The sequence below is a fragment of the Lemur catta genome, chromosome 12, assembly GCF_020740605.2.
Source record: "Lemur catta isolate mLemCat1 chromosome 12, mLemCat1.pri, whole genome shotgun sequence".
Lineage (NCBI taxonomy): Eukaryota > Metazoa > Chordata > Mammalia > Primates > Lemuridae > Lemur > Lemur catta.
This window is the reverse complement of record NC_059139.1, coordinates 33,973,022-33,997,601: the sequence shown is the minus strand read 5'-3', so window position 1 is coordinate 33,997,601 and position 24,580 is coordinate 33,973,022. Positions and strand designations below refer to the sequence as shown.

The 24,580-nt window shown below is 36.5% G+C and overlaps 1 protein-coding gene and 1 pseudogene across 1 annotated transcript in view; one reads left to right on the top strand and one right to left on the bottom strand.

The window, feature by feature from the left end:
* The window catches only part of DDX4 (DEAD-box helicase 4), a 60,363-nt gene extending 38,601 nt beyond the window's left edge, over positions 1-21,762 (bottom strand). Inside the window, exons 1-5 of the mRNA XM_045565663.1 lie at positions 21,686-21,762; positions 14,367-14,427; positions 6,294-6,371; positions 2,991-3,068; positions 2,154-2,201 (exon numbers count right to left, since the gene is read on the bottom strand). Of these exons, the coding sequence (XP_045421619.1) occupies positions 2,154-2,201; positions 2,991-3,068; positions 6,294-6,371; positions 14,367-14,427; positions 21,686-21,757 (337 nt within the window). The 5' untranslated portion in view covers positions 21,758-21,762. The remainder of the gene's footprint in view (positions 1-2,153; positions 2,202-2,990; positions 3,069-6,293; positions 6,372-14,366; positions 14,428-21,685) is intronic.
* On the top strand, positions 8,128-10,776 carry LOC123648523 (annotated as a pseudogene).
* Positions 21,763-24,580: the final 2,818 nt, after the last annotated feature.

Below are 24,580 nucleotides of genomic sequence, written 5' to 3'. Positions count from 1 at the left end.
GATAATGATCCCAAAAACAGTTACAACCTATTAATTATATAAAAATAACACATACAGAACTTAGAATGCACCTGGCACTGTTCTAAATACATCATATGTACTTACTTTTTAAATCCTCACAAAAACCTTGGGAAGTAGGTATAATCCTCATTTTATAAATAGGGAAAATGAAAACCAGAAAGGTTAAATACCTTGTTCAAAATAACACAACTGCCAGGAGGAAGATCTGAGTCTCAAACCTAGGGTTTCTGACTCCAAAACCTGAGCTCCTTATCACTACACCATACCAGATTAAGGGAACTAGATTACAGAAAAAAACAACCACAAAACACACCATCCATTTGTGTGCAGAGTAAAAGCTTCTACCATGAGCTCAAAACCTGCTTCTGGACTGGTCAACAATTGGAAGAATGAAAGAATTCAATCCATTCATTTAATTTTTTATTTTAGGGGAACTAATAATAAAAACAGAAGCAGATCAAAGCAAAGCAAGCAGACCACTTTGGAGAAGAGAAGTTCTCTCAAGTTCTGTGAGAAACTGAAATTTGTACTAAAAGCTCTCTGAAGGGACTCAATTGGGTAGGAAGGTCTTTGGGTAAGTGGAAATGATCTTGAATGTTAAATGGGTTAAAAGTTGGGAGATTACAATAGTAACAGTCAAAAAGAAATGGAAAAGAATAAAAATGTTTTTCTTCTCCCATTATACTAGCTCTGTCACATATGTTTTCATTTGAATGGAATGGGAGAAAAAGCAGAGAGAAGCAGAGAGAAAGAGACTAGCAATTGTTCAGGGAAACAGTCTTATTTGGTAATTAAAATCCCACCTTATTCCAAAAGAGTTTTAAGGTGATCAGGTCTAGGCTTGGTTTTGACTTTGGGAATCAAAGAGCATAATAATATCAAGCCTCAAATATTTAATGAAGATAGACAGATGGCAGTTATTGAGTGTTTACCGTGAAGGTGTCTGGTATTGAGATTTCTGCTTTTACAAACTTTCTCACTTAATCTGCCTAACAACCTATGAAACAGATGGCCTCCATTCTACAGAATAGGAAACTGTGATTTAGAAAGATTAAGCAACTTGTTCTGCTTCATTCAACTAGCAGGTAGGGAGCAGAGACATGAAAAAGTCTGGAACTCCAAAGGATACCATGTTATAAAGATTCCATAGATCAATCCAATGATTACCAAACAAAGAAGGCATCAGAATTACTAGGGATGCTTTTTAAATACAGGTTCCCAAATCTACTCAAACACTGTTTGTTATTGTAGTGTATCTTCTGGTAACATTATTCTCATCATTCTCTGTATTCCTGCAGAATGTCCGCACAGAAATGTCTTTAATTTCAGCAGTGATTTACATTCTCATGAATCTTTTTCTTAGACTTATTTGAGCCTAAATGGGACCCTACAAATCTCAAACTGTATTTATATATGGAGTAGAATTTCAATTCTTGACTTGCTGTTTTTGCTCTCTATCCCCATTTTCCTAAGGTAGCAGAGCATTCATTTTATTTTATTTTTTTATTTTATTTTATTTTTTTTTGAGACAGAGTCTCACTTTGTTGCCCGGGCTAGAGTGAGTGCCGTGGCATCAGCCTAGCTCACAGCAACCTCAGACTCCTGGGCTTAAGCGATCAGCCTAGCTCACAGCAACCTCAGACTCCTGGGCTTAAGCGATCCTACTGCCTCAGCCTCCCTAGTAGCTGGGACTACAGGCATGAGCCACCATGCCCGGCTAATTTTTTTTTGTATATATATTTTTAGTTGGCCAGATAATTTTTTTCTATTTTTAGTAGAGACGGGGTCTCACTCTTGCTCAGGCTGGTCTCGAACTCCTGACCTCGAGCGATCCACCCGCCTCGGCCTCCCAGAGCTAGGATTACAGGCGTGAGCCACCGCGCCCGGCCGGTAGCAGAGCATTCAAAAGGTACATCTCACAGATTAAGGCAGGTGGCAATAGGCCAAATTAGGATGCCTGAACTCTATCTATAAACCAGTAATATCCTTCGTTTAGGCTCTGGATATAGCTGTTTCATAAAACTGGGTTAAAATAAATTAGAATTGGACTAAGATACCTAATCTTAGTTTCTCTTTAGCAAGTATTCTTGACATTAAATTTTTAAAAGTCAACACAAAAACACTGGACTTACCTCTCCAGAAACCAGAGGTATCACCTTCTTCAAACTTATTTGAAAAACCTATACAAAATATAAAATGAAACCTGCAAATTGCTGAAAACAATTTCCTATACCTGTGTGGTTTAAAAAAAAAAAAACCACAAAAATCACCTTGCAGGGACTACTAGTTAAAATGTCCTTTAAAATAGGATAAACTATATACAACCATACATATAGATATTGAATGAGAACTAATTCAGGCTGTACTACGAATTCTGCTTTCTGTCAATTTGTCAACTCCATTCTCTTAAAGTTAAAAACAACTTTCTTTTCAGCCAATTCTATATTACCTCAAGTCATATACTCTTCTTATGTTCATGGGAAAATCAAAAGTATATGTCAGTATGAGCACTATGTACTTTCTAGTTCAAAACATCAAAATTCTTAAAATTTTGCAAATTAACTCAATCTCTCCATTTGCTAAAGGACAATATAAGTAAATTATAATACAACATGTGATAATTTTGTCCTTCTCAGTAAAACACAGAAATCCTGTTAACTTCTTTTCATTCTCAACTTAAAAAAAAATCAAGTTCTGCTTCAAATTTCTCACTTCCTAAAAACCTATGTCTAAGAGTTATGCATCTCTGAAGTATACAGATTCATTTCTAAGATTAATTTCAAAAGCATCCATCAGTAATCTTTCATAAAATTAAAAAATGTTGAGTCTTAATAAAATGATCTTTAGTGCACAGATAGGGATTATATGCCTTAAAAATTAAATGTCACTATGGAATATCTGTCAATCAGTATTAAAATTAAATTACAAAATCACTCCAGTTTTGATGGTAAGACATCATAAGTAATTACCTCTGTTTCCAAAACCCTTTCCACCTCCAAAACCACCCATTGTGGATGTATTCTCTCTTTTATTAGGCTCACCAGCATCTGAAAAAGTTCAGACAGTTAAAATCTTCAATGTATAAAATTAAGCGTATCATCATAAATTTGGAATTAAATGAATTGTCTGGTTAAGGAGACTTTCAAGGATGGGAAGAGAGTAATACAAAAACTCAAAATTAGTAACATACCTGTAACTTCTTTTAAAACAACACTTAAATTGTGATACCAAGATAAAAACATAACCTACTACTGATGAAATATAGCTTTCCACTAGTTGTTATTTTAGTGGAGACCTTTAATCAGAAAATTCAGCACCATGATTTTCTATATTCATCCTAATAGTGCCAGTATTACACTTTGCCTCTGTGTGAAAGTCACCGCTATTAAAAACTTTATGCTCTGGTACTGTTTAACTGTTCTATTTATTTTTCCAGTACTTGTATCTCTTACAACCTTTCCTCTTCTAAAATTGAAATAAGTAAGAGATAAGGGACTAGAAAAGGAAAAAAACTATGAATACCACTCCCTTTCACACCTCCCCATCTTGCCACACTATTTCCCCATGTTAACCTACCTAGCTTTATTTTCCACTATATAATTCTGAACACACAACATTTTAGTTTACAGTAAACCTCCCGCACGCCACGTTGTCCATTTCTAATATTTTGTACCTTTGTATACGCTGTTTCTTCAGCATGGCATCCCTGCTTTCCCATTTTTCCTATCAAAATTCTTTTCACCCTTCAAAAAATTCTTTTGTGAAGTCTTCAGCCCTCCAGTCATATGATAATCTTTCTACATTCCCACAACACATTATCTGTACCCTTTTTAAACAATATTCCTTTCCATGTATTTCTCTACCACTCAATTAAGAATCCTCAGGACAGAGATCTGACAGCAAGGAACATGTTTAAAAAAAAAGAAAAAGGAAGAACAGAGACATCCAAAACAGCATAAACTGACACTTCAAACTATCACTGGGAAAAGTGAAAGCATTCTTTGTGATCCCTATAAACTGTCTTACCTATCTCTGTAATACCTTAGTACAGGGGAGTTGAAGGGGGTCTGTGAAACTCCTGAAACCACATGCAAAATTGTGCATGCCCAACTATAAGTATTTTCATCAGATCTTAAAGATGGGTGTGATTCAAGAGGTTAAAGCTACTCAGCTATACTTCATAGAACATGAAAAGTTAATTTTAAGCAATTAAGAGTCAACTTCAAAAACACATTACTAGCTATACAAGTTCTACCAAGAAAAAAACAAATTGAAACTATATAAAATGTTAGTTGAATCATAAGGAAAAAAGTTATATCATGGGTCTATGAATTTCCCAGATAATATGCAGTATAAAGATAACTTTTTAAAGTAGTAACATTCAACAGATAGTGTTTTTTTTTGTTGGTTGTTTGTTTGTTTGTTTTTGAGACAGAGTGTCACTCTGTTGCCCGGGCTAGAGTGAGTGCCATGGCGTCAGCCTAGCTCACAGCAACCTCAAACTCCTGGGCTTCAGCGATCCTACTGCCTCAGCCTCCCGGGTAGCTGGGACTACAGGCACGCCACCATGCCCGGCTAATTTTTTCTATAAATATTTTTAGTTGGCCAGATAATTTCTTTCCATTTTTTTAGTAGAGACAGGGTCACGTTCAGGCTGGTCTTGAACTCCTGACCTCGAGCAATCCACCCACCTTGGCCTCCCAGAGTGCTAGGATTACAGGCGTGAGCCACCGCATCCGGCCTCAACAGATAGTTTTGATGAGAAATTTAATATGTATTTCAACCTTAAACATATGGAAATAATTTATGGTAAAATCTGTCTCAATGATGGTTTTCTCAATAAAAAAGAGTACTCAACAATGTTTAGAAGTCTGCATCAAAAAATGTCAACAACTTCTTCTAAAATAGAATTTTAAAATATATCTAAATACTAAATACTCTCTAAATGTAATATTAAAATATTGTTTCTAATGTTATCAGTATCTAACAAAACCCACATTTGAACCTCTTAGCATAATCACATGGTCAAAATCAGCAGTGCATCTTATTTATTAATATGCAGGCTTAAAAAATATATATATATTTGAATAAGTTATTTCCATTAGTAGCAGGAACATGTCAAAATATAAAATCCAAATTTGTGTTCATTATCTAAATAAGTTTTCCAAATGTCAAATGAAACACCACACATCAACTTTTAGTTTACATGATAATAAAAATATCTGGAAATATGAAAAGTTTTTCAAAAAATAACATCCCATAAATTCAAGGGTGTGTTATATGTGTTTAAAACTACCAAGCAGCCATAGCCATGACATCCCCTAAAAGAAATAAATGATATGTATTTTCAAATAAATTTAACTTGAAGTTCTAATGTTATTGCACTATAACAAAACAGTACAGAATATTCTCAGCTTTTTAACATCAAGTCTAAAAATGAACTACAGAAAGGTGTTTTACTGGTCATTATCTGTTAAAATCAATGTTGGTAGTTCTACAAGTAAAATTTTAATATCCAATCTTAGCAAAATAACCTCTTAAAAAATTAACACTATGAGCTAACAGAAATGTTTCCCATACTGCTTCTTCTTGAAAAACATAAAACTCAAAGAAGAGGTCCTTCCCATCTCTAACCCCTGAAATTTTTTGTTTGTTTTTATTTTTTTGTTTTTTGAGACAGAGTCTTGCTCTTGTTGCCAGGCTAGAGTGCAGTGGCAACATCATAGCTCACTGCAACCGCAAACTCCTGGGCTCAAATGATCCTCCTGCCTCAGCCTCCTAAGTAGGTGGAACTAGAGGCTCTGTGCCACAACACTGAGCTAATTTTCCTATTTTTAGTAGAGACCAGGTCTCATTCTCACTCAGGCTGGCCTCGAACTCCTGAACTCAAGTGATCCTCCCTCCTCAGCCTCCCAGAGTGCTAGGATTAGAGGCGTGAGCCACCGGGCCCAGCCTAATCCCTGAATTTTTTACAAACATTCTTCCCATTTCAACTATTGGAAATCAATACCATAAACACATTAAGATGTGGCTCTATGAAATGTCTATCCATCCAACCTGTTCGTCTGTACAACTATTTCCTACTATATCCAAAAAGTAAAATGGCAAAAAGAACATTGACACTTGAAAAAATGATGACTCATTATCTCAGCACAAAGTCTACTACACGCTGAGTTATAAAAGACTTAGTTTTGCACCAAACAGCTACGAAAGCCTCTACTCACTTCACTATTCAACAGTTCAGGAGATTAAGGAACGACAAAGATACTTACCTCTATTTCCCAAACTCCTCCCAGAGGCAAATCCACTTCTCATGAAATGATCTCTTCTCGAAGGTCCATCATCCATTTCTAAAGCCAATAACATTTTGAAGCAAGTCAAACAAAAACATATATCTAAGTAGTTGTAGACTTTAGGCCTTTTCAATGTGCCACACATGGCAAAGAAGGAATTTTATATAGCTATAAGTAAGAAGACAAAGCACCTGACAGAAAAATGTGCTATGCAAGAGTTCAAGGTTACAGTGAGCTATGATCGTGCCACTGCACTCCAGCCTGAGTGAGAGAGCCAGACCCTGTCTCTGAAAAATAAATAAATAAATGAAAATGGACTATGAATATGAATAGGTAGTTCTCAAAAAAAAAAAAAAGTAACTGGTGACTAAATCTTGCTAATAATTAAAGAACTGGAAATCAAAGGAGACAGCAATTTTCAACCACATGATTGAATAGAAAAGTTAGGTTTGCTAATACCCAGAAAAGTCAACAGACATAGGGAAACAAGTACACACCACACACTGTATTATTAATCCTAACTGATCCTAATAGGCATATACTTTTTGAAAGTACACTAATACGAATTTCTTCTCTGGATATACACAAACAGCTACACAGACACACAAAGATGTTTTTGTAAGCACTTTCTGTAATAGCAAAAAACTGATTAAAGGAGAATAAAGAAATTGTGGTCATCCACAGAATACTATGCACTTTAATTTCATAGAAATACATAGCATTCAATGTGAAAGAATTGACATTCTTCAACAGATAGCATGTTCATTAAAAACGTGGCCATGTAGAAAGCCAAAGTATAAACTCAACAATAGATTTCAAAAGTCAATATCATATACACAAAATTCTCTAATGATGATACAATCAAATTAAAAGTTATTAAATACAAAAAAACTTGTTTAAAATCCCCTCATATTTGGGAACATATTTTTAAAAACACTTCTATATAACCGACAACTCAAAAAATAAAAAAAACCCACCACATGGAAGTTTAAAATTACTTAGAATCATATGATAAAAATGTTACTTGTTATTGAAATATTTATACTAGAAAATAAGCACTTGATTAATAAGCTTAATAGCCATCTCAATGAATAAGAACATTAGAAGAACAAAGTAAATCACACAAAAGTAAACAAGGAAGTAAAGGTAAGAGCCAAAATTAATAAAACAGGAAACAAACATATAATAAATATAGTGGCTCATAAACCCAAAACCTGGTTCTTTGAAAAGATCAATAAAATTTGCCAGAGTGATAAATTACTGAAGACTAATAAGGGGTAAAGAGGGCAACAGATAGAAAAGGCACAAATGAACAGTATTAGAGTTGGTTTTTTTTTTTTTAAAGAATCTCGAAGATAGAAGACAAAGACAATGGAAGAATTTATCTGAACAACTTTGTTACTAAATTCAAAATCTTAAAAGAAATGGAAAAATTCCTAGAAAATTAATCCTCTAAAACTGACTCAAGAAACAATAAAAACAAACCCAACTGTCCTATGCAAATTAAATCAGTACTTAAATCTCTGAATCAGGCAGATGCACAGATAGGGTTTTACAAGTGAGTTCTACCAAACTCTCCAAGACCAAATCATTCAGATGTCATATAATTATTCCAGGAAATAGGAAGACAAATCATTCAGATGTCATATAATTATTCCAGGAAATAGGAAGAGGAATTATTCACCAACTCATTCCACAAGGCCAACATAACTTTGATGTGACAAGTTCAGAAGAAAATTATAGACCTCAGTTACTCACAGATGCAAAACCTCAAAAACAAATTATTAGTAAACCAAACCCAACAGTAAACCGAATGGATAAAATACATTACAGTCAAGTTGGGTTTCTCCCAGAATGTAAGGATATCTTAACATTAGAACATCTAAAAAAAGGTAATTTACAACATTAACAGATGAAGAGAAAACTAATTATCTCTCTAGATAAAAGTATATGACACAATTCAACACCATTCATGACTTAAAAACAGATACTTAGTAAACTAGAAAAAGACAAGATACTCATGGAAGTTTGTTCATAACAGCAAAATAGGAAACAAATCAAATGTGCATAGGAATTTTTCAAAAGCAGAATGAAAATATGTGGTATATTCACAGAATGGAGTGAATATAACTTAAATATCGTATATAGTACCTATACAATACTTATGGCATACTGACAAAATAATATGATTATAAATGAACTTTTATACAACTTTTGGAAACATGGGTAAATCTTTAAAAAAATCATTGACTGAAAAATTCAAATTACAGAGCGAAGAATAAAGGAAGGTACCATTTTTGTAAAATTCAAAGAAGCAAAATTAAATATATTATTTGGAGATAACATATACATAATAAAATCTTTAAAAAGGGAAAGAAACAATCCAAGATAGGGGTTGGACAGACAGGAAAAGAACACATAAGCTATGTAACAGTATTGGTAATGTTTTTTAAAAATGAGTGGTCGTTCAAAACATTAAGATTTATAGTACACATATGACATTTTTAATATAGTAACTATTTCTTTTCATGAAAAAGTCCTCAATAAAGATTCCATAATACAGTCACGTGGTAACAATTATTCTTTAGATTCTTAAACTCTCACTAGTTGCCACATATTTAAGGGGGTAAAAAACTTCCAAAAATAAAAATGCTAAAAAATAGCCAGATTCTGGCATCACCATTCACATCAATTTCCTTCTCTCTGTGATGAGACTAGACATTTCAACAAGTAACCTAACAGCCACTGAGTTCAAGGCAGTAGTAACTAGGTTAACTTCAAACATTCTCAGATCATGGAAAGCTCAAAACCAATTTAAGAGGATCTATTCAAAATTTAGCTGCTCCAACATTCAAGGCATTTCCCCCAAGGGAGGTATCACTAAGGGGTAGCTGATAGTTACCCCTAGGTTAGTATCACTAAGCAGTAGCTGAGCTTTTAGCAAAAAGAGGAAAGCGGAGGTGACATTACAGTGACAAGGGCATTCCAGACAAGACACAGCCAGAAAAATTAACAATTTTCCAAACATTTGCTTCTAATGTTTGCCAGGCTCTCCCTAAATATACAAAAATAGTCATGTCTTGCCTGGCACGAATTTTAAAGCTATGTTCTGTAGTACAGTAGTCACTGGTCACACGTAGCTATTTAAATTCAAAATTAATATGAAATTAAACATTCAGTTCCTTAGTTGCTCTGGCCACATATTAAATGCTCAATAGCCAAATGTAGCTTGTGACTATTATATTGAACAGTGCAGCCAGAGAGCATTTCCATCATTGCAGAAAGATCTAGTGAACAGCACTGTCCTAAGTAGTTCCCAAGTTTTGAAACCAAGAAATCAACACAAAAGGTAATAAGGTGCTCACTCATGTTTCCATCTTGAATCAAGGTGTAAAACAGACTTCAGTGCAGTGATATTCAAAACACAAGAAAGTAACTCATATATAAGAAATAAACTGCTGGAATCAACAGTTATTGTTTTAGGCCTAATAAACAGAATAAAGTACCCTTTACTCATTAAAGTTTCTGCATGTGCTTCCCAAGATTTCTGCTATCTTTTGGTATTTATATTAATTAGCACTATTCATTCAGTTTTTCTCCTTCATACTATAATTTTATGTAACTTTTTATCTCATTCATTTTGCACTTAAAAGCCACAAGATATATGCCCATTTGGTTACTATGATATACATACACACTTCTCACAACTTTTGAGACAAAAATGCAATTTAGCCAAAAATTAGTATTATAGAAATAATACTGATGAGAGTGGTGAGATATGTTTTCATAATAACAGCACTGAATTTTGTATTCTGAAACCTCACACTTATGTCAAGCAAATTTAATTAAATTTGAGCTAGTTATCTTCTACCTTTCTCTCTCCTGTGCTGATCCCACCCCAGTAGTGTCAGCCTCTGGCCCACCTTCAATTAAGGTGCAGAATTCTGATGGAGAAATATTTGGAGAAGGGGAAATCGCCAATCTGTACTATCAAGACCATGATGGAAGATCTGGGAATGGAAGATGAAGGAGATGATGACACAGTTCCCCTACCAAATATTAATGCAGCAATATTTTTAAAGGTCATTCAGTGGTGCACTCACCAAAAAAATGACTCTCCTCCTCCTCCTGAAAACAAGAACAAAGAAAAGCAAACAGACAAACAAAAAAATCCCTATTTGGGACCAGTAATTCTTGAAAGTTGACCAAGGCACACTTTTTAAACTTATTCTGGCTGCAAACTATTATACTTAGACATCAAAGGTTTGCTTAACGTTACACACAAGACTGTTGCCAATATGATCAAGGGGAAAACACCTGAGGAGAGTCGCAAGGCCTTCAATATCAAGAACAACTTTACTAAAGAGGAGAAAGCCCAGGTATGCAAAGAGAACCAGTGGTGTGAAGAGAAGTGAAATGTGCCTGACACGGTAACACTGTAAGGATTGTTCCAAATACTAGTTGCACTGCTGTTTATAATTGTTAACAGCAGACAAATGCAGCAGCAAATTAATTGTACTAGCAAAATGTTGTCCTTGTTGCATGTGTAGTTTGAGTACAGATTCCAAATCTATGGCTGAGATTCTTCTAGTATGATTAAAAGTTTTTTTCTTTGCTCTGAATAAAACTGAACTCTGGGTTCTCCACAGAAACTGATATTTTGAACTTTCCCTCTTTTTTAAAGCAATTTCTGCCTAGTTTATTATCCAATTATCTTTAGTGACCTTTTCAAAGTTGACTTTGTAAATAAAACAACTTGCAAAAAGTTTTCTGAAAAACACACACACAAAAAAGAATCGCTTCTTTGGGGAAGGAAGGGGTAAAAAATCCCTGACCTTTCTCTCTCACAAACAGCTTGCCTATAAAGAATTCAAATCATTCAAAGATGGGTAATAAAGGAATCAGCAAAGGCAGCACAGAATCTGCACAATACAATGAGGAGAGACAGAGAGGGAGGGAGGGAGGAAGAGAAGGTTGAAACCAGAACACAGAGAGATACAAAAATTTACATCTCTCTCCTAGACAGAGACTAGAGGATTTCTCTCTAGGGAAACTGCTCTCCCAAACGAAACACTGGCTCTGGCCCAATCACTTGATAGCAGAGCCCATCAGTCAGTCAGCTGTGCCCAAGCACACAGAATTGAGTTTCCAATCAGTACGTTAACGGTCCACTCAAATAGAAAAAGGCAGGCGAGATCAGCAGACTTTTGAAGAAAGCTACCTATCTAAAAGAAACAGACTAAAACATACACAAAAAAGAAATTCCAAGACAATAAATGTAACAGAAGTAACCTTCAAAGGGTATTATAATAATCCTCAGAGAAAAAAATAACACAAGTAAATTTCTCAGAAGTGAAGGGTATGAATTTCAGATTTAACAGACTCACCAAGTATCACATGATAAATTAAAAGTCTCATATCAAGGTATATAATCATAAAGTTTTCAGAATATGGAAAAAAATAAGATCCTAAAAATATTAGCAATGTTTACATAAGTAGTCATACACTAAGTATCAGGACTCAAAATATCAAGTTTCTCAACAGCATCACTAGAATTTCATATATAATCAAGCAATAAAGTTCAGGGTGAAAATTATTTCCAACCTAAAATTTTACCTCTAAACTAGCACTCAAGCATAAAGGTAAAGACATTTTCAATCTCTCATATGTACTTCCTTTCTCAGTAAACTACAGAAAAATAGGCTCCACCAAAGATGGGTAGAGGCTGGGGAATCAAGACAGAAAAAACATGGGATCCAAGGAAATGGAATCTGACCCAGGAAAGAGGTGAAGGATAATTCCTGAGATGAGAGGCTGGAGAGTAGCCAGTTTATACTGGAGCAGGCGGACAGAGAATTCAAAGATGAAGCTTTTTTAAAAATGAAATTGACAGATCACCTATGTATTAGAAACTGAATGGATATTTGTGCTTCTGGGAGAGGGTTTGGGAATGAATTAATAATAGGAACACAGTAGATCAAGTAAACAAAACAAGGTAAGAAGCAACTCTTGTAAAAACAAAACAGAAGGTTTAATAATAAAGAAAATGAAACTGTAATATTATGTGGCTCAAATGTGAATGATATATATGCAGCTATGATGATCTAAAAACTGAATATAGATTTTAAACAAAAAGCGTGATAACTATTAGGCAGGTAGGAAGGAAAGAAGTGTGAGTGGGGTGGGTGGGGGAAGGGGAAAAGCTAAATATATATCTTTCATACTAGGACGTCAAAAGATGAAAAAGGGGACTGTTTTTCATTATAAGTTGTTAATATTTGACATCTTAAAGCCAAGTAATGTGAATTTTTTCACTTAATTTTGAAAAGAATTACATTATACCAGTTGCTTAGAAGGCTTTCCATGACTATTAACTAAAAGCAAGATGTAGTATAACAGGATTCCATGAAATGGAATTAGACAATGAAAAGAAACATTTCTAAATACAATTTTAAGAGCATGAAAAGGTATGGAAGGGAAGGTAAGCAAAGGCAAAGCAAGGCAGGTATTTATAATAAAAAGAACATATCCAATATACCAGTGGAATATAATTATATATGTGGGCATATACACAGAGATCTAAAAAAATCAGACTGTCAAGGGTGGCTAAATTTGGGGGCCAAGATTTCAGATCATTTTATTCCTTCCTTTTACCTCTACTTAAAATTTTTTTCAAGGAGCATATTTAGATATATATATTCACTGGCCTGGTTTATACTTCCATAATAAGAAAACCTATTTTCATGAAAAAAAAATTTTTAAAGAACTACAAAAAGTACTTGTTATCCAGAAAAAGGTAAGCAATCAATATTTTTCATTACCTGATTTCATTTCATTAACCAGATCTAATGCTAAGAAAAGTCCTGGCTTTTAATTGGTGGTTATTTCAGTGTAGCTTCTTGAAGATTCCAACACAAAATATGGAATCTTTAATATACTACAGACCTAAATTTTCACTTGTTTACAAAAACTGGCTTCTGTTTATACCTCAAAACACCAGGTTTGTCCTGATTACCCAGTGATCTATGCAAACAGACGTTAAGAAGCAGAGATTACTTTTACTCATTTGTCTTTCTTGACAATTCCAAGTGCACACATACGCACACACACAGAGTTCATACGGGAAAAACAAAATTAGCCTTTTGCTGGGGCTTCAGCAGGTAGCAATTCCAAAACTTTTGAGAATCTGAATATTCTATATTAAACTACTACATTTCAATGTTTATGAAAGACAAGTGCATCTTGACAATATCAAAGGCATCTCTTTTAAACTTAACTTCTGTCAATAGATTTACCTTGAACTTGAGATGTACCTGGGAATTAAATTTGCTTCAATCTGATAAACTGACTCTCAAATTAGCCTCACATTTTAGACACTATCTCTCACATGGTTTTCCACTTTAGGCCAGGCTTCAGTGAGCCAGCAGCTTCTTTGACTATAAAATGTTTTATCTCATCCACTAATTTTTGATAAGAGAAATGGCAAAACTACTACCTGATGCCCCTACACCCTCTTTCTTATGCTAGTCAGCCTTAAAAGTAGTAGTAACTCAAATTCAAAGACCCACAGTAAATTCATAGTAATTCAGATTCACAGACAGTAAAATGGTAGTTGCCAGGGGCTGGGAAGAGAAGGATACGGGGAGTTGATATCTTGATGGTATGGCAGGCTTGGCTTAAACAACTGTTATCCTGACAGTTCACCACCATTGTAACTTCCTTCAAAAACCTTGTAAGTCCAATGTCTTACTCCTTTATGTGAGGAACCCTGACAATGCTCTAGCAACCTGGAAGCCAAATATGCAACTTCTATGTTGGGCAAAGGTTTTATAGCAACCCACTATATCAAATCAAACAGTGTGTAACACTACATTCTCCCCTTTCTCCCTTCCTCTAGCTAGAAATGCCCCCATCCCAAAATAGCCAAATCAGAATTAATTTTCAATAGGAAATATACAACACCTTCTATAAGATGTCTTCTAGATTGCTCCTCATTCACTAAATGAAACCCTTAATGTAAAAAGAGTTTCACCTTTTTGCTTTAACACATACCTGATGATGAAGAGGGAGTCCTGTCAAAAGTGTCTCCATTTGCTCCAGAAGAATATCTATCCTATAATAAGGAAGAAAGAAAAGACTAGTTTCCTACTTCGAATAATAAGAATGTGTCAACTATTTCACAAATACTAGAAAATGTTAACAATTGAGCTTTGTTCAGAACAAAACAATAAGGTTTTCTGGATCACTGGATGTTCCTTTACTAATTATTCCAAGACATCTTCACTTTAACATTGTATGTATAACATATTAATATGTCACTTAAAACAGTGGTTGAGGCCAGGCATGGTGGCTCACACCTGTAATCCCAACACTCTCTGAGGCCGAGGCAGGTGGATTGCTTCAGCTCAGGAGTTCAAGATCAGTTTGGGCAAGAGCAAGACCTCATCTCTACTAGAAATAGAAAAATTAGCCAGGTGTTGGTGGCTCGTGCCAGTAGTCCCAGCTACTGGGGAGGCTGAGGCAAACCAATTACTTGAACCCAGGAGTTAGATATTACAGTGAGCTATGACGACGCCACTGCATTCTATCTGGGGCGACAGAGTGAGACTGACTCAAAAAAAACAAAAAAACAGTGGTCAGCGAACTATAGCCATGGGCCAAATCTGGTGGGCCATCTGTTCCTGTAGACAATTTTATTGGAGCAAAACCACCCTCATTCATCTACATATACTTATGGCTGCTTTCACATTACAATAGCAAAGTTGTGACAGAGACCATAAGGCCTACAAAGTCTAAATCATAAACTTACAAATTTACTAGCTAGCACTTTATGGAAAGAGTTTGTTGATGCCTGACTTAGGAGTTTGGTCATTTAAGTTACCCATATGCTTGAAAAGTATAATCAAATACTATTAATAGGTAAATAAAATCTGACCAAAGTAACATATGAATAAATCAATGCTTGCCAATATACAATATACATAGTTTACAGAGTTCCATATATTACAGTATACTCATCAAAACTGTACAGAGTAGAGCACAGAGATTAGTGCGTAACAGTTTCTACAGTAAAGTACTATGTAAATTTTAAAAACCTCCACTGTTCATATAAAGTGAAATAATATATTCACATTTTTTAAAAGGAATTAACTCTAAAGAAAATTCACTTATGCACTGAAAACAATTTATCTATGTATGCATCCTGCTGCTGCACTGCAAATCCAATTAAGCGGTGTGTCCCCCAGCTATAAGGTCAGAATATTCATCGTTAATTTCAATCAAACTTGTCACAGCAGTAGTTGAAGACGGTCTTCGATGTTCTCAAACACTGACTGTTCCATTCTCCCCACTTTAATCTAAAAAAAATTTATTCACTATTACTGCACATTGGCAGTAGTATAATGGCTGTTGGATTTTAAAAATTCAACTTTTGTTATATCAATAGCTGAATGCCAAGTTAATTCTGGAACCTTCCAACATTTCTCAGGTTATCTCTGGATTAACAACTTGAGTAATTTTTTCCTCACTTCTAACTTCTAGAGTCTCCTTATCATTAATCCACTCCTTCATTTCTTCTCACTAAGCTTTCTCTAGGACAAAACCTTCAGAATAGAGTTCTGAAATCCTTGCAAATGACAATCAGAATTTAATAATTTAAGAATAAAAGGTGATCTAAAACCTCTGGATGATACCTTATAATCAATTGACTGCATGAGAATTAATCAACTGCATTAGAATGGTCACAATGTTCCCTCAAGTAAATTCATTTAAATAAGTTCCAAAGCTATAGAGAGTCCATCAAGGTAGGTATCGTTAGGTTAAAATAACTTTCTAAAATTTCTTTCACAAGAGACACTAAATGACTTTTAGGACTACTTTTATAAAGCTTGAGAGTCATCCATTTTTCTGAGTTATTAAGAGCAGAAAGACAACAGCATACTTGAAATGCCTTGGGCTTTTAGTAATTGCTACAGTAAAAATGTTTCAATTTATAACCACCATAGACATTAAAACAACAAGAACATTCACCCAATCTCCCCTACTTAAAGTAAAACCTGAAGACTTTTTTGTTTCTAGTGACCTAAGTCCTATTGGGTGAATACAGCAAAAAAAAGGCTAGTTGTATAAAGGTTATAAAACTGATAAAAGGTAATGATTCACTCTTGCACTGAAGAATTGAAAAACTATTATTATTAGATGATCCTCATGTCATGGAATTTAATATCCCACATATATTGAACATACAAATTCCATGGCAAATTTTGAAACAAGCCACTGAAAACTTTTCCAACAATTCATTTCATTAAAAAAAAATCTTAATCTTTCCCATTACCTTAAAAAAACTTAACTTCACCACATTCCCCTCCAGCCGTTGCACCACTTTTCTTTTTTTGGGGGGAGATGGTCTCACTTTTTCATCCAGGCTAGAGTGCAGTGACATCATAGCTCACTGCAACCTCAAATTCCTGGGCTCAAGTGCTCCTCCTGCCTCAACCTCCCAAGTAGCTGGGCAGGAGGACTTTAGGCACTTCAACCTACCTTCCATCCCCGCATCTGCACTGACAATGCTTTTAATAAGGAAGGTATGTAACAAAATTACTACTTTTATGTCTCAACCTATCAAACCTCTCAGCAGCATTTGAAAAGACTATTTCCTTCCTCTTCACAACATTCTTTTCTTGGCTTAAAGTACACAGTCCCCTCTGGTTTTCCTCCTGCCCCACTGGCCACTCCCTCCTCAGTTTCCTCATCTACTGGACCTCAAAATGTTGGCGTGCCCCAGGGCTCATGGCAGAGCCCTTTAAGTCTATTATACTCTTCCTCTACCATATTTTACCCAATCTCATAGCTGTAAATCCCATTAATATGCAGATAAGTCCCAAATTTATATCTATGGTGCTGATCCCTCTCCTAAGCAACAAATTTATATATCCTTCTGACTGGTATATCCTTATTTACATGTCTTTATAAGCATCTCAAACTGAACACAGCCAGCACAGAATTCTTGATTGTTTTTTCTTCCCAAACTTGCTCATCTTCCATAAATTTCCCATTTCAGTAAATGGCACCATCATCCATTTAGTTGCCTAAACTAAAAACCTTAGTCATCATGTTTGATTCCTTTCTTTCACTATCCATACCCATTGAATCCTATCAACTCTATGTCCCTAACTACCTCCAGTTCCTCTCTCTCTCTTTTTCCCCTTCCTTCTCTAACACTTCATTTTCCACCACTCTTGGCTTACCTCACTGTACTTTAGTCATACTGGCTAGTAAACTGAATAACAGCCACACATAGATACCAAATCCTAATTCCTGGAATTTATAAATGGCACCTATTTGGTCAAGCAGATGTGATTAAATTAAGGATTTTGAGATGAGGAGATTACCCTGGATTATCTAGGTGGGTCGTAAAGCCATCACAAGTGTCCTTAGAACAGAGAAGCAAAGGGAGATAACACAGACACAGAGGAGGAGGAGGAGGAAACCATGTGAAGGCAGAGAGATGCAACTACAAGCCAAGGAATGCCCACAGCCAATAGGAGAAACAAAGATTCTCTCCTAGAACCTCCGGAGAGAGGGTAGCCCTGCTGACACCTTGATTTTTGACTTCCAGAACTGTTAGAGAATAAATTTCTGTTGCTTTAAGTTACCCGGTTTGTGGTAATTTGTCACAGTAGCCATAGGCAACTAATACATTGGCCTTCCTCCTGTTGCCCTAATACTCCAAGTTTGTTCCCTCCTCAGGACCTTTGCACATGATGTCCTGTTGGGACTCCCAAGTCTTGGGCTCATGAGTCACTATCTCAGGGAAGTCTTCCCTCTCCACCTGATCTCAATCCACCCCATACCAGCCACACACATTTCCCTATTTCCATAGCACTTTTCACTATAATTTGGTTTTCAAATGTGCTTATTCTGTCTCTCCCATTAAAATACAATGTCAATGATAGCAAGCATCTTATCATGTTCACCACTATCTCTAGTTCCTAGTAGGACTCAATAAAAATATGTTGAATGAATGTCCTGTCATTAGCTTACATTTACAACACTTACCTGTAAACCAATTACAATTTCTTAAACCACCCAAATGAACCAATTCAGAAATTTCAAAATGTTTAACACATAAGGGTTTTCATCTGCAGTTATAAATAATCCTTTTGCACTTTAATGAACACATTTTTTTCACCTATACTGTTATTTGCAACTCTGGAATATCATATACATGATATTTTCTTATCTAAACAGTTATTACTAACTTTGCTACTACTGCTTAATAAAATTATAATTGTGGAGGGACTAATTATCTCAAGCTGTTTCTACTTTAACAAGAAATTCTGCCTTCTGAAATGTGCCACAAAAAAAGGCAAATAGATCAGACAGAAGTGATCACTATATGGACTTATTTCCACAGTCAGCTAGCAAGAAGCATGGTCAGCTAGTAAGTAAGCAAACTGAATACCTAATAGACTCACCACACCCATCCATTCTAATACTCATCCTAATAAGCCTGTAAGCAATGTGCAAACGCCTAATCACTGACATTTCTGGACTACATAAATTACTAGATTATTGAATTTTTCTTAACTTCACATCTTTCATTGTTCTATCCCCACCTGGTACACTCACTTTAAAATCTAAAAACAGGAAGTTTTACCTAATTCTACCAGTTCTACCAGCACAGTGCCCTATTAGTTCAAAATTATATAAGTGTGTCTTAAATCTCCAAATAAAGCTCCTGAGAAGCACTTAGAAAAGCCTGATATATTTTAGATGATATCAATAACCTAAGACTGTTTGAAAGCCACTATAAATTTAAAAGGGAAGCCAGCTTTCTCTTGAAATGCAAAGTCACTTAGGGCCAGGTGCGGTGGCTCACGACTATAATCCTACCCCTCTGGGAGGCCGAGGCGGGAGGATCGCTCGAGGTCAGGAGTTTGAGATCAACCTGAGCAAGAGCAAGACCCTGTCTCTACTAAAAATAGAAAGAAATGATTTGGACAGCTAAAAATATATAGAGAAAAAAATTAGCCGGGCATGGTGGCACATGCCTGTAGTCCCAGCTATTCAGGAGGCTGAGGCAGAAGGATTGCTTAAGCCCAGGAGTTTGAGGTTGCTGTGAGCTAGGGTGATGCCCTAGCTCAAAAAAAAAAAAAAGAAAGAAAAGAAAAAGAAACAAAGTCACTTAGAAAAACAAATCAAAATGGTGCCTTTAAAAGAAACTATGCTGAATAAAAGGCCTCAGATTTCTTTTACATAAAAATGTTTATTCTCCCTAGTTTCTGCACTTTTATTCAACCTAGGAGGCAAAACATTACTTAAAGTCAACTAGGGCAAATAACTAATTGCACAACCAGCACAGTTGTCAAGTTTGCCAACAAATGCAAAAAACGTACTCAAATTGACCCCACACAAATGTAATAAGGTAGAATTGTCAACATAAATTAATATTCAATTTAGTATTCCTACTGGCAAGAAACTGAATAGCACAAAGATTCCAAGAGGTAAATTTGAAAGATCTGAGTCAGTGACCTCAGTTGCAATAAATATGCACAAGTGATAGCGCAATGTGCTGACTGAACGCTTCATGAAGACAAACATCTCAGACTAAGAAAAAATAAAAACTGGATAGGTGACTATTAAAGTCCAGGTGGAAGAAAGTCTGTATCTGTGAATTAAACTTTGTATAATAATGCAAATCTATTGAGAACCAGAGGGAAAAAGAACTATAACATGTCCTTTGACCAGGTAATTCCATTTTTGAAAAAAAATTACCAAATTAAATTATCCTCATTAGCACAGTGCTGAGAAAAAAAAAACAGTAAGCTATAGATATTCATGACAATACCATAGTGAAAAACTAATACCACCTTAAATACTCACAAACTGAAAATCATTTATATTATGGTATTAATAGATCCTTTCCACAAGATATTAGATAACCACAAGAAATTAATTCTAGGAAGTTAGTAATATGGAATAGTGCTGAAGAGTAAAAAAGATGGATTCAAAAATTACTACTATATTCTATCATTACAATGATAGGAAAACATATTTGTGAAAATTTACTAAAAATTTAACAGGAATGAGGCAGGTATGGTGGCTCACATATGTAATCCTAGCACTCTGGGTGGCCCAGGCGGGAGGATGGCTTGAGCTCAGGATTTTGAGACCAGCCTAAGCAAGAGCCAGACCTTGTTTCTACCAAAACTAGAAAAAATTAGCCAGGTGTGGTGGCACATGCCTGTAGTCCCAGCTAGTCAGGCTGCTGAGGCAGGACTGCTTCAGCCCAGGAGTTGGAGGTTGCAGTGAGCTATGATGATGCCACTGCACTCTAGCCTGGGCCACAGAGGGAGACTCTGTCTCTCAAAGAAAAAAAAAAAAAGTTAACAGGAATGGTTGTCTAACAAGCAAGACTTTTAGATGATTTTTTCCTCTGTTCCCAAATAGTTATTTTTTTTTTTTGATGGGAAGAGGACTATAAAGAGATAACATGCAAAATACGTTATTTCTAAAATGAGGTCCAAGAAACATGATAAATTCAGAATGATAGTTCAGGTATTTTAATAATAACTCCATATATAGCTCAAATACAATGAAGACAAAGGATTGCATATTTTACATTTTTGTGTAAAATAAGAACTTCCACTAAGGCATCACTAGAAATCAGAAAGTGTCAGAATTGGCCAACAAACGAACTGGAAATTCTGAAGAAAAAAAGATAAACTTTTGGAGACATTATTAAGTAAATAACACTTATGTGAAAACAATCCCTTAACATATATTATCTCCTAAAGTACACTTTTAATCTTTTTAAAGTCAATTTTCAAGTCAAATCTGAAACCAAAAAAACTACCTCAAGGCCCCTACTTCTGAATTACAATGAAACTATTCAAATGCCATTAAGAAAAAAAAGATCTGATGATTTGTACACACTGATGGTACCATATGAATCAACCTAGTTATCTTGACAGCCCTCCTTGCACAAAACAGATTTTCAGAATTTAAATTATCACCCAAAACCAAATTATTGTCTTCAATTTTCCACACAAGTGTCTCTCAGAGACATTCAACCACATTTGCGCAAATTTGCTTTCACTTGTAGTAAGTCCTAAATCACTGACATTTAAATTAGGTTATTAATATTACTACACCTAATTTAGCTTTTAATTATCAAATTACCTCAGACAATTTTATTCTATTTGAGGCGTGGCATGCCTCCTTCTCATTCCCCACAAAACAGTTAATAACAATCACATGGAGATACGCACTGAAACAGACTGTATAATTTAGAACTTTCCCACCACAATGATTTTCAACTTTGATAAAATCCATATCATTTAATAACTGCGAACTTTAAATTTCATTACCTTCTCAAATACAGGAACATAGGAAGACACGTGAGGACTGATAATTTCTGCTTCCCAATCTTCATCTCCCATGGTGGCTTCAAGTTCTGTTTAAAAAAAAAAAATGCACTTTTGGCCTCCATTAGATCAGAATCGAATCTTTGTAAGTATAAACTACCATTGTTTCACGTACACCTCTCGAAACTACTCAACTAGGTGCTGATTTTCCCCAAAAGTTTTCGCAAAAAGAGGAATTAGGTCTTGCTTCTTACCTAGAGATGGCATTTATATTCATCTTTTTTATCTTTAAAAACTAGTTTAACCACTTACCAAATCATGTCAGCCATCATCATGTCCCCAGTGATGTTTTCCCCAAAGTCTGTTCATGATTTTATCTCCTCCCTCGAAGGGTCCCCAAATGGCTTACTGGATATTAAGGGAAGGGAAAACTTTTCAGAAACCACTCAAGGTTTCTCCCTTCACCTGCTTCCCTACAATGTTAAATAGGATGTTGGGTTAGGGGCTTTATCTATTTATTTATTTATTCCAGTGAGGGAGAGAGGCCTTGGAGCTTAGTGGTGAAAGAGAGTAAAAGTTAGGTGGCCCAAATCCCTCCAACAAAGAAAAAGCAGTTTCTCCAAAAAGAGTTTGTACACAAACGGTATTATAACCATTTTTGTTCAGAGAAAAAGCCGCGCAGGGACTGGAAAGAAGACTCTGCCTCCTCTGCAGGCCTCTCGCCCAGACTCTGGGCACCTGTGGGGCTTCAGCACTCTCAGGCAGAGGTCGTACAGGCTCCCAAGGACGGCTTCAAACCCCTGCCCTCCCCGTCCGCTCTTCGTTTGGCCCCAAGGCCTGCTACTGGGAAGCCCCGACGGCCAGGCCGAGGCCGGGACAAAGGCCGCCGGCCTACTCACCTCTGTCGTGTTTGCTCTCCGCTAGTCCTCACAAGCTGCGACGCCGCTTAAACGGCTGCACGTGCAGGACGCCGATTGCGTCAAGTGCGCCGCTCCAACAATAAATGGCACCAGGCAACGAGCACCACCAGCCAATCAGCGCTCAGAATGCCGGCGCCATCCCTCCCCCATCTGCGGCTGCGCATTGCCTACTTGCTCGCGTTGGAGCCTGCTGTGGTCGGGCCCGCTGGCCTCCTCGCAGAGTGGCTCGTTGGGCCTGCGGGTACAAGGCTGGCCGTGGGCCCACTGCCCCACTTGTGTCCACGTTCTTCGGTGGGGTCCTTAATCTGGAGAAGCTCTAAATGTTCCCTGTGCAAGCGCTGCAAGCCGAAGATGTCCACCTCCCCGTTTATAATAAAAAATAAAAGGGGTGGGGGTAACCCCCTCCCTCCTGTCCTTTTGGCTTTCTCTCTGCCCTTACCTATGGCAGCCCCTGGCGGTTGGCTCCCCTGGTTCTGTATTTCTGAGAAGCGCTTCACATCCAGGGATTCCAGGTGCCTCAACGTGCTGCTGAGGCTGGCAGAGGTGGTGCTTTCTCTTTTCCTGCCAGTAAGACGGGCGGGTGAGACTCTGTCCAGCTGCTACCCCAGGAAGTTGTAAAGAAAACCCTAAGACTTGGGGGTCCACCGCTTTGGGATGGAAACAGCCTATCCAGAAGGAAGGAGGAAATTTGGTGTTTGCATAGGTTGTTCATCAAGGGTTGGAGTTGTGGTCCACTTGTTTATATCCCTAGGGTCACTGGCCAAAGTGGCAAAGGGTCATTTAAGTACTTAATGTCATCAATCAGATTTTCTTGTTCTTACACACACACACACACGCACACATACAGCCTGCAAAACAGTTAAAATTCCTCAGTATTCCCCATCCTTCCAAAAACCATGGCAACGTGCTGTTTAAACGCCTAGTTCTCATTTTTTATTTTATTTCCATCATTTTTCCTTCTCTAAACCTTTGAAGAAATTCCTGAATATCTCATGCAGGAACATAAATCTGATGAACACAGTCTGATACTTGTGCATAAGGGACGAGACACTTTATGGGCTCAGACTTGCTTCATTTGTTCCATCTCTAGAATCACCAAGAATATGTCAGGATTTATCTAGTTAGCACTAAACTTTGTCAGACTATTCTCAAGGTGAATTATTTTTAAAAGATTATGTTTGACAAAGGCCAAACTGTGACTGGCTCCATGAACAAAAACACCTTTTTGCAGTTCTCTTATGTTTCAAGTTCCCAGGCCAGTAAAATTTGCCAACCAGAACTTTGTAGTTTTCTGTTTCATTGACCCCTCCGAGTTGTTTTTCAGAAACAGCGCACCCTCTTTGCAGTAGCGAGATAACGCCTTACACTACCCAAATGTTCAGAGAAGTCAAGATAAGGCATTCTACCACAAATCTTGCCCAAGGACTCACCGAGCAACCTACTCCCCATCACCCATATGACCACAAAACCAAAAGGATGACTGATATTAACCAGTAGCTCATTATACTACTAAAATCTTCACCCTGAGAGGGACTTATCTGCCATGTTCTATCCTGTGGTATATGCACCAGTATGATTTCTCACTGCTCTTCTGTGCCTTATACTCCACCTCAAACATAGTGATACTCATTTCATGCATTATTCATTTCACCTCTAGAAAAACCCTTGACCCCATCAGTCAAGGAGGCCAGATTTGAGGCAGACCTCCCACCTCCCAGTTTATATCCTCTGCAATAAACTTCCTTTCTTCCGGCTTTCTGTGCAGTGAGCAACTGGGGGGTGGGAGGAGGGAAGAAAAACCTTTTGCAGGTTCATTAACAAAACCAAAATATATTTTAACATAACTGTCATTTTAAATAATTTCCATATTTAAACCAAATATTCACATCATACCCTTGAGACAGCTAATACCTTAAATAATTGTATATATGTTGAGGAGAGCAGGCAGTCCTCCTTCTGATGCTCTGAATTCGTATCC